Source organism: Rhinoderma darwinii, chromosome 2 (genome assembly GCF_050947455.1).
Source record: "Rhinoderma darwinii isolate aRhiDar2 chromosome 2, aRhiDar2.hap1, whole genome shotgun sequence".
Classification (NCBI taxonomy): Eukaryota; Metazoa; Chordata; class Amphibia; order Anura; family Rhinodermatidae; genus Rhinoderma; species Rhinoderma darwinii.
The window spans coordinates 199426261-199439095 of record NC_134688.1 but is presented as its reverse complement, the minus strand read 5'-3'; the positions used below and the strand labels follow the sequence as shown (position 1 = coordinate 199439095).

At 41.9% G+C, this 12835-nt stretch overlaps 1 protein-coding gene across 1 annotated transcript; it reads right to left on the bottom strand.

The window, feature by feature from the left end:
- Positions 1–2167: 2167 nt before the first annotated feature.
- GPR45 (G protein-coupled receptor 45) lies at positions 2168–9515 on the bottom strand. The gene is made up of 2 exons (XM_075850348.1): positions 9173–9515; positions 2168–3766 (listed from the first exon to the last, which is right to left on the bottom strand). Exon 2 carries the CDS (start codon positions 3640–3642, stop codon positions 2509–2511), a length of 1134 nt encoding a protein of 377 aa, XP_075706463.1. The 5' UTR covers positions 3643–3766; positions 9173–9515; the 3' UTR covers positions 2168–2508.
- Positions 9516–12835: the final 3320 nt, after the last annotated feature.

Here is a 12835-nt window from a genome sequence, read left to right as displayed (position 1 = left end):
CGTGATTTCACATGGGGGCTGCCGATCGGCGCTAAACACCTTAATTGTGGCGTTCAAAATCGAGCGCCGCAATTAAGGGGTTAACTGCCGATATCAGCGGCGACAGGCCGCTGATCGGCAACGGGGAGAGCAGGGCTGACACCCTGCACAGTTAACCGCCGCTGCGGTGTAGCGCCGCGCGGCGGTTAACTGTCAAAGCACTGACGTAACTGTACATCAAGGTGCGCGAACTTACTGCTCACCATGACGTACAGTTACGTTATGGTGCGTTAAGGGGTTAATTATGTTCCCGTGATGTTGCCCAGTGTGGCTGATTTTGAATGTAATGTTTTTTGATTTACAATAAAGATATTTATATATACTCTCTGTGGCTGCAATACTCTTCTTAAATATAGGTTGCGTTTAGTAATATATAATCCTGGCCAAAAGTTTTGAGACTGACATAAATTTTGGTTTTCACAAAGTTTGCTGTTTCAGCGTTTTTAGATCTTTTAGTCCGATTATTCTATGGTACTCTGAAGTACAATGATAAGAATTTCATTAGTTTTTTAACTTTTTTTTTTTTTAACCTATGTTGACAAGTACATCAAGTTTATGCATAGACACAATATTTACAATGTTGACCCTTCTTTTTCCAAGACTTCTGCAATTCGCCCTAGCATGCTGGATATCTGCTTTAGGGCCAAAACCTGACTGATGGCAACCCATTCTTGCCTAATCAGTGCTTGGAGTTTATCACAATTTCTGTGTTTTTATCGGTCCACCTGCTTTTTGGAGATTGACCACAGGTTTTCAATGGTATTGAGATCTAGGGATAATCAAAATTTCAATGTTTTGTTCATGGTGCTCCATCATGCTGGAAAAAGCATTGTTCATCACAAAATTGCTCCTGGAGCGTGGGGAGTATTTTTAGATATCATTCTTTATTCAGGGAAGTATTCTAAGGCAAAATTGTGAGCGAGCCCACTCTCTTGGATGAAAAACAACTCCACACATGAATGGTCTCCGGATGCTTTACTATTGGCATGACACAGGATTTATGGTAGCACTCACCTTTTCTTCTCTGGGAAATCATTCCTTCAGATGTCCCAAACTGTCTGAAGGGGCCTTCATTAGAGAAAATAGCTTTACCACACTCCTCCACAGTCCAATCCCTGTACTTCCTGCAGAATGTCAGTCTGTGCTTGATGTTTTTCTTGGAGAGAAGTGGCTTCTTTGCTGCCCTTCTAGACACCAGGCCAGCCTCCAAAAGCATTCACCTCACAGTGCGTGTAGATGCACTGGCACCTGCCTGCTGCCCTTCCTGAGCAAGCTCTGCACTGGTGTTGAATCGATCCTGTAGCTGAATCCTTTTTAGGAGACGGTCCTGGCTGTAGCTGGACTTTCTTGGGAGCCCTGAAACCTTCTTCACAGCAATTAAACCTCCCTCCTTGAAGTACTTGATGATCCGATAGATGGTTGATTTAGGGACAATCTTACAAGCAGTAATGTCCTTGCCTGTAAAACCATTTTGATGCAAAGCAATGATGACTGCACGTGCTTCCTTGGAGGTAACCATGGTTAACAGAAGAAGACAATGATTTCAAGCACCATCCCTATTTAAAAGCAACCAGTCTGCTTTTATAATTCAATCAGCATGACCGAGTTATATCAGCTGACTTGTCCTCGCTAACACTTTCTCATGAGCTAAAAAGATGATCACTGAAATGCAGTGGAAATAGTTTTTTTGTGATTAAGTTAATTTTTTTTATGGAAAGGAATGACTTAGCAATTAATTGCAATTCATCTGATCACTCTTGCAAATTTCCACTATAAAAACGGAAGCAGCAAACTTTCTGAAAACCAAAATTTGTCAGTCTCAAACCTTTTGGCCAGGACTGTAGAGTGGGGCCTTAGTAGTCTTCTCACTATACTGTGCAGGTATCTATTGGATGTGTTTTTATATATATATATATATATATATATATATATATATATATATACATACACGTATAGGACCATTAGTTCCTGTTAATATTGCATCAAAGAGTGGATATATAACAAAGCTGCTATTGTAGTAAAACATAATAGACAGGTATGCCTGAATCAAAGTATAACAAACTTACAAAGGTACACTGTAAAACAGAAAGCAAAACAATGGCATACATATGTGAAAATGCTATTTTTATTACTTAATTATTGCAAACGGTTTGGCATTCTTTTCTCTATTGCTCAGTAATCTTCTTCAACTTAACATAAAAAAATATGTACAATAAGTCAGTGCAATCCTATTTATTTTCTTTTTACTCTTCCATAAAAGATTATTAATACATTTGACCTCATGAGTTTACAATTGGCGTAAGAGAAGAATGTCCATGTAAAAGCTAGCTCAATATTCTGAAAGTCAAGAGTGGAGCACATTTATTTTAAATAAAGCAGAAGAGTTGCAGCAAAATTTAAACAACGATGTGCAATATAAGAGGCAAAAGTGTTCTGTGCTTGTTCGACAAGAATCCCCGAAGAGATTTCCTAGAGGGATGATTGATGTTCACTACAAACATAGATGGTACTAGGACGTATTCTTCTCCTTGTCCTCCCAGGAAGTTTGGGAAGGATCTTAAATGTTTTGGGCATAAATTCCATGCATGCTTCACGAAACTTCTTTATCCTCCAGCAGTATATGACAGGGTTGAACACAGATTTGAGGTAACTGAGCCACAAAATGCAAGTACTGATAACATAAAAGGAGGAACTATAGTAGAAAGTCCTACTGAAGACAGACAGTAGACTGAACACAGAATGTGGAAGCCAGCAAAGGGAGAATCCAATAAACAGAATCAATATGGTAGTGAAGGCTCTGGTCTTGAAACTCATGTCCACGTTCAATTGATGAGGCCTCTGTAACCCCATCAACCCTAATTTGCTTACTTGGCTGAGACATAAGCTCTCCGCATGGTTATGAATTCTGACAGCATTTCGCCTCACTGTGTTTAGGATGCATAGATAAGAGTATAGCATTACACTAAAAGGGATGAAGAACACTGCCACCACTAGCATTACTGCATATGCCCTATCAGCCGAAAATTCAGTATATCCTAAAACACATTGTGGCGCTCGTGTTGGAACTTCAACCAATGTCCAACCTACAACAGACGGAAATGAAATGCAAAAAGAAAATATCCAAGAGGTGGCAATCATTATTTTGGCACGGTGTGGGTTTAGTTTATCCTGTCTCTGAACAATAATCAGGAAACGATCAACACTGATAATAAGTAATATGGCAACCCCTTCTAACACGAAGAACCAGTAGAGCATGGCTGATATCTGGCAAAACTGAGAACCAAAGTGCCAGCTCCCGGTAATAATTGTAACTGCAGTAAAAGGCATACAGAACAGCGACAGCATGATGTCAGAGAATGCAAGTGTTCCAAGAAGAAGGTTGATTGCGGAACGCATGGCTGGCTTTTGATAGACAATAAGGCAAACAATGGCATTGCCCAAAAAAGCAATGGCAATCATTAATACCATTATTATTGCCAACAATATCCTGAGTGGGGACGGAAATGCATTAAAACTGGAGTCTGAGTTCACTGTTGTCACATTTACACTGGAAAAAGTGCAGCCGCCGAGAGCTGTGCTATTGCAGCTCATTGTTACAAACATAATGTTGGGAACTCTATTTGCATTTTTCGTTGACTTGTAGATTCCAGAAATCAGACATTAGAACTTATTTTGTGTTTATGTGTCAGTTGACTGCTGTTCCATATCTTTCTGCATCTTGGAATTTCTAGCAAAGAGACGAGAAAAACACATGAAAAAGTCATCGAATAAAGAAAGTTGAAGATGAAATTCATACAAACAGAATAGGAAACCTTAAGTAGAAATATTTATTATGGATCAGAGATCACCTAAAGGCATTTGTGGACAGTTTTTACCATTTAGTAAAGAAAATGTTTAAGGCCCCCATTTGTAATTGAGGTGGCATAAAGGTATTGTGGTTAGAAAACTAACTGATGGCTTTATCTCTAAGGCCCGGTTCACACGGAGTATTTTGCAAGCAGAAAAAAATTTGCCTCAAAATTCCTTCAGAAATTTTGATGCAGATTTTAACCTGCCTGCACTTTCTTGCCACGTTTTTCGGCCACGGCCATTGTGCGCTGCGGGCAAAAACAATGCCACGAAAAACGTTTTCGCTGCCTCCTGTTGATCTCAATGGGTGTTAAGAGACGGAACAGCGGGAAGAAAGATCATGTCGACTGATTTCAATTGGAGGCATCAAAATCAGCGCCAAAAAACTCAGGGCCTTATTTTCAGTCTCTGTTCCAGGCCGCCGTTCAGTCACTTGACTGCTGATCTGATTATCCGAATCCTACAGCGTCTGCTGTGTGGACCGGAAGTCAGTCTCCGTATTCACTCCTATGAGACTTACATCGAGGCGCTTGTTTTTACCGTGTTCAGCATGCGCTAAAATTGACATTAACGCTATTCTGCCGGTTAATTCAATTTCAGCGATACCAAATTTATATTGTTTTCTTTATGTTTTACTACTTTTACAAAATAAATACTATTTGTTAAAAAAAAAAAATTGTGTCGCCATAGTCTGAGACTCATAACTTTTCATTTTTTCATCAATTGAGCTGTGTGAGGATTATTTTTTGCAGTTCAAGTTGTAGGTTTTTGTGGGACCATTTGGGGTACTTAGGACTTATAGATTCCATTCTTTTGGGCTGTGAGGTAAACAAAAATAGCAATTCTGTTTTTTTTTTTTTTTTATGGCATTCACCAAGTGGGATAAATAATGTTATATTTTCATTAAACCACTTACATTATTAATTTTTTTGTTTACATTGTTTGATTTAAAAAATAGATAAGGGTTTCGTTTTAGTTTTGAAATGTTTTCTTTTTGTATGTTGTTCAAAACTGTAGTAAATTTATTTTCACAGTCCAGGGGACTTAAACATGTGATCGACTGCTGGTACCATACACTTATGTATTGCAGTGTATGATACTTTTAATGGTCTCCTATTAAGCCCTTAATAGGCTTAAGAGGAGGATAAATATGGCAGACCTGGGCCACCCCCCTTTCTGACAGCTTAATATACAGCTGACACCCTCAGCCATGAGCCCACTCCATACTCCTCCTCACGACGTACAGTTATGTTGCGATGTAGTGAGGGGTTAAATCCTAAGGCCTCATGCACACAGCAATGTTGTATTAACAGAGCGTACAGCAGAGCACTCACAATCTGTTTTACCAACATAACAAAACACACGTACCAACATGCCACCTTTTTTTCCCCTCAAATTCTCATGGAGGTGCAGTATAGGCCAATAGATTTTAATAGTGACAATCAGGATCCCTGTGACACAGATTCCGAATATGGTTGTGTGTGTGAGACCCATTTAGAACAGAGCCATTTTTGTCCTTAACCCCTTTAGTGACCACCAATACGACTTTTTCACGGCGGTCTAAGTCCTGTACGAGTGTTCCGTGCAGGCTGGAGCCGGGGCTCGGCTGTCTCTGATGACAGCCGGGCTCCTGCTCCAACGGCCGCGATTGAAGTTTACTTAGATCGCAGCCGTTTAACCCGTTAAATGCTGCGGTCAATAGCGACCGCTGAAATTAAATCATTTGCAGAGGGAGGGAGCTCCCTCTAAAACCCAACGGTGGCCCGCAAATGCAATCGCGGGCCTCCGATGGGGTGCCATTGAAGCCGGGGGCCTGATAAAGGCCCCCAGGTCTGCCCGATAAAGGCCCCCAGGTCTGCCCTTGGTATATGCCTATTAGGACGTGCCAGGGGCACGTCCCAATAGATGCCTGTGAGTTTTACACTGACAGGCAATAATGCTCTGGTATACTAAAGCATTATATCTGCGATTTAAAGATTGCATAGTGAAGTCCCCTAGTAGGACAAAAAAAATAAGTAATTCATTTTAAATAAAAATTCATAATAAAGATTACAGTAAAAAAAACAAAAAAACTTTTTTTCTATAAAAAGTGGTTATATTTAGTAAACGTGTAAAAAATTAAATACAAGTACACATATATAGTATCGCTGCGACCGTAATGACCCAAACAATAAAGTTAACATGTTATTTAAACCGAAAGGTGAACGCCGTAAAAAAACGCAGAACACAACGGTGAAATTGCTATTTTTTCCAATTGCCCCCCAAAAAAGTCCTAATAAAAGTTAATCAATAAGTCCCAAAGTACACTAAAACAGTACCAATCAAAACTATGTCTCGTCCCGCAAAAAAGAAGCCCTCATATCACTACATTGACGGAAAAATATAAAAATTACGGCTCTTGGAAAGCGACGATGCAAAACCAAATAATTTTAGTTCAAAAGCGTTTTTATTGTGCAAAAGTCGTAAAACATAAAAAAACCTAAACATATGTGGTATCATCGTAATAGTACCGACCCATAGAATAAAGGTAACTTGTTATTTATGCCGCACAGTGAACGGCGTGAATTTAAAACGCATAGAACAATGGCGGAATTTCTGTTTTTTTTTTCATTCTCTCCAAAAAAAGTTAATGAAAGTTAATTCAAAAATATGTACCCAAAAATGGTACCACTAAAAAGTACAGCTAATCCCGCAAAAAACAAGTCCTCATACAGCTATGTTAATGGAAAAATAAAAAAGTTATAGCTCTTTGAATGCAACTATAGAAAACCGCAAAAAATAGCTTGGTCATTAGGGCCTAAAATAGGCTGCGCACTAAGGGGTTAAAGCATACCGCAGTGTAGCGGAGAATCCCGCGCAGGGGAGACATAGAAATCTTACCGGCAGTCTGTGTCTTTCTCACTCTGTTCCTCTTTCCTCCCCCTGTGCCTCTTCTCTCTGCTCCCACCTCCTCCATAGACTTCTTTGCTGTGTGTCTTTAGCTGACTCACTCTCTCTCTCTGCTTCCTCCTCACCTCTCTAAAGACTTGTATGCAGTGTGTCTGTGTGGGTATGTGCACACGGTAGCAGACATTTACGTCTGAAATGACAGACTGTATTCAGGAGAAAACAGCTGCTTCGTTTCAGCCGTAAAAGCTCCTCCTCGCATTTTGCGAGGCTTCTCTAACAGCTGTAAATTTTGAGCTGCTCTTCATTGAGTTCAATGAAGAACGGCTCAAATTACGTCTGAAAGAAGTGTCCTGCACTTCTTTTGACGAGGCTGTATTTTTACGCGTCGTCGTTTGACAGCCGTCAAACGGCGACGCGTAAATGACAGGTCGTCTGCACAATACGTCGGCAAACCCAGTCAAATGAATGGGCAGATGTTTGCCGACGTATTGTAGCCCTATTTTCAGACGTAAAACGAGGCATAAAACGCTTCGTTTACGTCTGAAAATAGGTCATGTGAACCCAGCCTGTGACTCACACTCTCTCTTTCTCTCTCTGATCCCTCCTCCTGCTCTCCCCTCTGCTCTCTATAGACTTGTATCAGCAGGCAGTGAAGAGACACATCGTTTTTTTTTTTTGATTACTTGGTTTTGTGTGCTCTTGTCTCCCTGTAGAGTCTACATACAGTAAAAAAAAAAAAAAACGCTGTTATTTTACGGCACCTATAAAATTGGTACCAATCATAAAGTGGCTTCCAACTCCATAGATTGTACAAGGGTGAAGGAACGCTTAAGATTATCCAAGCAAGCAGATAGAGAAGTGGCCACATCTGCACTGCTTTTCTCAGAAAAGAGGCCATAAAACAGTTGGTACAGGTTAAAAAAATGATTGAACTTTTTATACATATAGATTTTGGCTTTCAATCAGATTAATATTGGGATACCTGGTATGAGCTGGCCACAGATATTTTTCTTGAGGGGCTTATACATGTACAGATAATTGGTAACAATACGAAGATAGATTGACAACTTGATAGATATAGACAACTCAATGATTTGTATTTTCTGGTAATATTAATTATTATTTTTGGTGGTTATGACTTTATGGTTCGAGCTCCAAGGAATAACACCAGATGCAATATCGAATTGTATGATTGCGGTAGATTACCGTGTGGTGGTTATCAGTATCACAGGTAAAATATGAGTGCGTGCATTGCTGGATTTTTGGCAAGCCGAAATTGTAGACATGGGACTTGGGTTCCCCTCCGTAGGGTAACAGTAGCGGTAATAACCCGCAATATCACACTGCGACAATGACAGCCTTGGAGCCCAGGGCATTGGGTGTTGCCCCATGAAGACGGCCCCTAACCAAATGTTACTATTAGGGTATATGAAGTCATAGAGGGGCTCATGTGCTGGCAGTCCTGACCCATCTATATATTACATGGTTGCAGAATTATTTCAGTGGCCACAGCTTCACCCTGTCAATAAGTGCATTTCAACTGGGGTTTCTGAATCCGGGGGTTGACTTCATTCAGAAAAGGGATTCTTTTGAGAAAAACTCTTAAAAATGCATTTCTTTGCAGGAATCAGTTATAAGAAGGCCAACAAAAAAACAAATAAGGCTCTGTTCACACTACAATTCAGAACCTCCGTCAGGGGTTCCCATCCATTTTGACTGCAAGAATAGCGCATCACGCAGTGCAATTCTTGCTGTCAAAGTAAAGGAAACCCTGACTTAACGCCCATTAAAGTCAATAGATAACAGATCCATCACGCCGTCATGGATTCCATCATAAATGGAAACCATGAAGTGTGAACATAGCTTTAGTCTGAATTCCGTCAGGTTTCCATTTTGTATGGCGGCCACAACAGCATAGCCTGCTACAATAGAATTCTCCGTGAAAAAAGGGTAACCTGACATTTTTTTCTGTTTCCAACTAAAGTCAATGGCATAACGGTTGAGGGCCTGTTCACATCACCGTTCGGGGGTTTCCGTCGGAGGTTTCTGTCGTGGAACCCCGACACGGAAAGTCAAACGGAAACCACTGCTAATGGTTTCCGTTTGTCACAGTTCCGGCAGGTTTCCGTTTTTCTGACGGAATCAATAGCGCAGTCGACTGTTGGTTACGCTTTCCGTTTATATCCGTTAGAAGTAAGGTATGCTTGCTATAGTAACCATTACAATACTGGAGATTCCTCATAACCCAACTGTTAGATTAGGTTTCAGTATCCCTGCAATACACCGTATTGAGGATAACAATAAGAGGGGAGCAGCATGCAGTTATGATATGATTAATATACATATATTGAGTAGGACAGCTCCGTCCATCACGTCAGTGTATAGTATATAGTACCTTCCTGACTGGACGCCGCAGTTCTCCCCTCCAGTTCCCGGGCGCAGCGTGTATGGACACACAGGGCCCAGCTACTAACACTTCTATGGCCACCGGCACATGCCCAGCGCACACAGCCGCCTCTTGCTCTGCCGTTTACCCAAAGCACAGCTGGATCCCTCGCAGCGTGCCATGAATCCAGCCCGACTAAAGCCTTGAAGGGGTGGGCCCAGCACCACTCAGCGCGGCTGCGCCTGCTCCATGTCCCTCAGTCACTACATCTATAGCTCCTGGTATAGACAGCGAGTGCTCCGCCATTCACTTGTTTTCATCACGACTGAGCTGAACCAGTGGCCGGCTGCCAGCTAGGGCCACCAGACGGGCGTATATTGTGGGGGGAGACTTGTAGTAAAGCATGACTATATGGCTGTCTAATGAGGCATCCCATAAGCAATGCCGAGGCCACATTCATTCAGGAGACTGCCATTCATTATGGCCGCACACCTAGCAAGTTTTAGAAACGATGCAGGAATCATTTTTTTATGAGCTATGATTTTTATTTTTTTGGTCCAGATTGTGGCAATGACATTTTGTCTGATAATCTACTATAAATCCATGACCAACAATAAATTGTAACTGCAGGACTAGAAAAACCTGAAATTGCCCATATAATAGTAAATCAGAAGTGACGTCCAAAGGAGGGACAAGAAGAAGAAGCAATGCCGTCATCATTCCAAAAAAACAATCTTTTTATTGTCCCTTAGTACAGACACCAACACCGTTTCTGCTCTAGATGAGCCTTTTTCCACAAGAGAGACTGACGGAGGCGCCCTCCTTTGATCGCGTCACATGGAATGCCTGTGACACGATTGGTACCCATACCTTGTATGCCAGCATCCATTAAAGGACCCTACAAAAGTCTGACCATATTCACTGTTGTTAGGGCATACTAAGGTATGCCCTTACTGCCTGCGTTCTACTGAGGACGCAGATACAGTACAAATTGGCGCTCACTCGCCTTGTAGCCCCGATCCCCAGTGCTAGTGACGTCACTGGTATATGGACCCTTTGCTCTCTGGCGGTTAATGTGAGGGAATTGAGATCCCCATTAGAGTGCCGCTCTTGTAAAGGAATACTAGGCAAAATTGATACACTGTATTATGCCTACAGCAGGGCATGGTACAGGCAATCTCTCTTTGGTGCTCTTTGAATCCCAGTGTCATGCACTGCCCCTCGGGCTCTGGTCTAGGAATAAGACATCGGGGGAATTCAACATGAACGCTATATTTATAAAGCACTTCTGCTACTTTTTTTCATCGCAAATCACGCCAATCACTCATAACTGAAGGTTGCTGACACTTTTTTTTAACTAGAAAAGTATAGGAAAACAATCAAGGTCCAACCTGGCTTTTTAATGCCTCATGTACACGACCGTAGTGTGCATGGCTGTGATTTGCGGCTAGGGCGGGCGTGGAGCGTCACCCAGGAGCCATCCGCAAATCGCGGGCCGTGCACATGGCCGCGTGCATTAATTTCTATGAGCCTGGACCACAAAATGATAGGACATGTCATATTATGGCCATGTTTTGCGGTCCAGGCTCCTGGGCAATGCATGGATCGTGGAAACCCATAGAAATGAATGGCCGCAAAAACACGTTCGTGTGCATGGGGCCTAAGAAATATTGGATAAGTCTGACATGTTGTCATGGAGGAGAGACTGGTGCACTGCATCTGGAATAATAAATCTCCCCCCAATGTATCAGTATTGCCCAGAGTGTTCCTTTAAGTACATGAATTCTAGAGGTTTGGTGTCCCAGTCCCTCCCTTCTGTCCAGAGGTTATTTGCCCACAGTCCCTCTCTGGTGTCCTAATCCTTCTCTGAAGAGATTGTTATTTTACATCTCAGGACTCCACAGGAGGATCTACTGGAAAGCAAGTCTAAGGGTATGTGCACACGATAACGTCAATTACGGCGGAAATTACGGAGCTGTTTTCAGGAGAAAACAGCTGCATTTCAGACGTAATTGCTTGTACTCGCGTTTTGCGAGGCGTCAATTACGGACGTAATTTGGAGCTGTTCTTCATTGGATTCAATGAAAAACGGCTCAAATTACGTCCCAAGAAGTGTCCAGCACTTCTTTGACGAGGCTGTAATTTTACGCGCCGTCTTTTGACAGCGACGTGTAAAATTACAGGTCGTCGGCACAGTACGTCGGCAAACCCATTGAAAGTAATGGGCAGATGTTTGCCAACGTATTCGAGGCTTGTTTTCAGACGTATTTCGAGGCGTAAAACGCCTCCAATATGTCGCAAAATAGGTCGTGTGTACCCAGCCTAATACTTTGCTAAAAATACATCAACAGTGCCCTCTTTTCCCTCAGGCCCCCAGTAGTCCCATTATATAGGTTACAATATATCTGAACTGTTTGGTTAACTTCACTCTCCAAACCACATTTCTATACTTTAATAAACATGACATCATGCTAGTGGGCATCTTCTGAAATCCATCCTGCCGTGTGATTGGATGGCTTCCTTCTCTTCCTGTGCCAATTACCAATGCCACTTCCAATATCATTCATTATACAGTCAATACAGATAATAGACCCAGTAACTCCAGTAGATATGTTGTGTATTACCATCTGAGCACGCTTGCTTTGAGAGCCTGTGTCGGGGGGGGGGGGGGGGGGGGGTCTGTCAGCAATTCTGGTATTTTTGATGGCAAAAAGATTGCAGTCTGCAGCGCTATTCATGCTGTCAAAATTCCGGAGTGTTAATGGAGTCCGTCAGTGTCAATTTGGATCCATTGGTATTGTGAACAGAACTTTACTCAGTTAGGCACATCATTAATAAATAAAGAAAAACGAAAATATTTGCCCTAGTAGGTGGCAAGTAAATTTTATGCCAAAACACAATTTGCCTATAAGGCAACTAACCCTATTTTCCACACTGCTAACATAAGGTATTGAATTGTTCTATTCATATAATTCCTAATAATGAAAATAAGGCATGTAGCCTATATTCTAAAAACAGCCAATTATCGCAGAAACGTTATCACTCATGTAAATGTAATGGTCAGTCCCTGCTAACAGCCGTAGAATTAATATACTGTCTATACTAGAGGGAAGCGTCTGCTGACCGCCATCCCAGTATTGATTCTGAGCTGATGGTATGTTGAAAACATTCAACAGAGCCCCCCCCCCCCCATGTTCCGCCGAGATGGCATCCTCAGGGATACAATGGGAGAACATTATTACTAAAGTGGCACATTATTACTACTACTATAGGAATACAATGGAGGCACGTTGGCACATTTACTTTTGGGGGCGGTAGGAAAGCACTATTATTGTTGGCGGAACTGCTCGTCACATTTATGGGGTACTGTATAGGCACTATTACTATTGGGGGCACTCTGCAAAATTATTTTTAGCAGCACTGCGCGAGCTCTATTACAGTCAGGGACACTATCAGCTTGGAACAATTATTTTTGGGGGACACTATGTCTGGAACTATTACTGTCAGGAGCATTATTTTCTGAGGGTGCTATGTGTAGCATTTATTACTGTAGGGGGCTCTATTTTTCCGTTTTTCACGACCGAGGTGCATCCGTGCTCAGCGCTGCGAGACGTGATGTCACGCATCCCCCATAGTTGAGAGTCTATGGAGGGATGCGTGATGCGTGAAAAG

Bases quoted from the DNA above. Each gene is read 5' to 3' on its own strand.
- GPR45 (XM_075850348.1), bottom strand. From the start codon at position 3,642: ATGTTTGTAACAATGAGCTGCAATAGCACAGCTCTCGGCGGCTGCACT.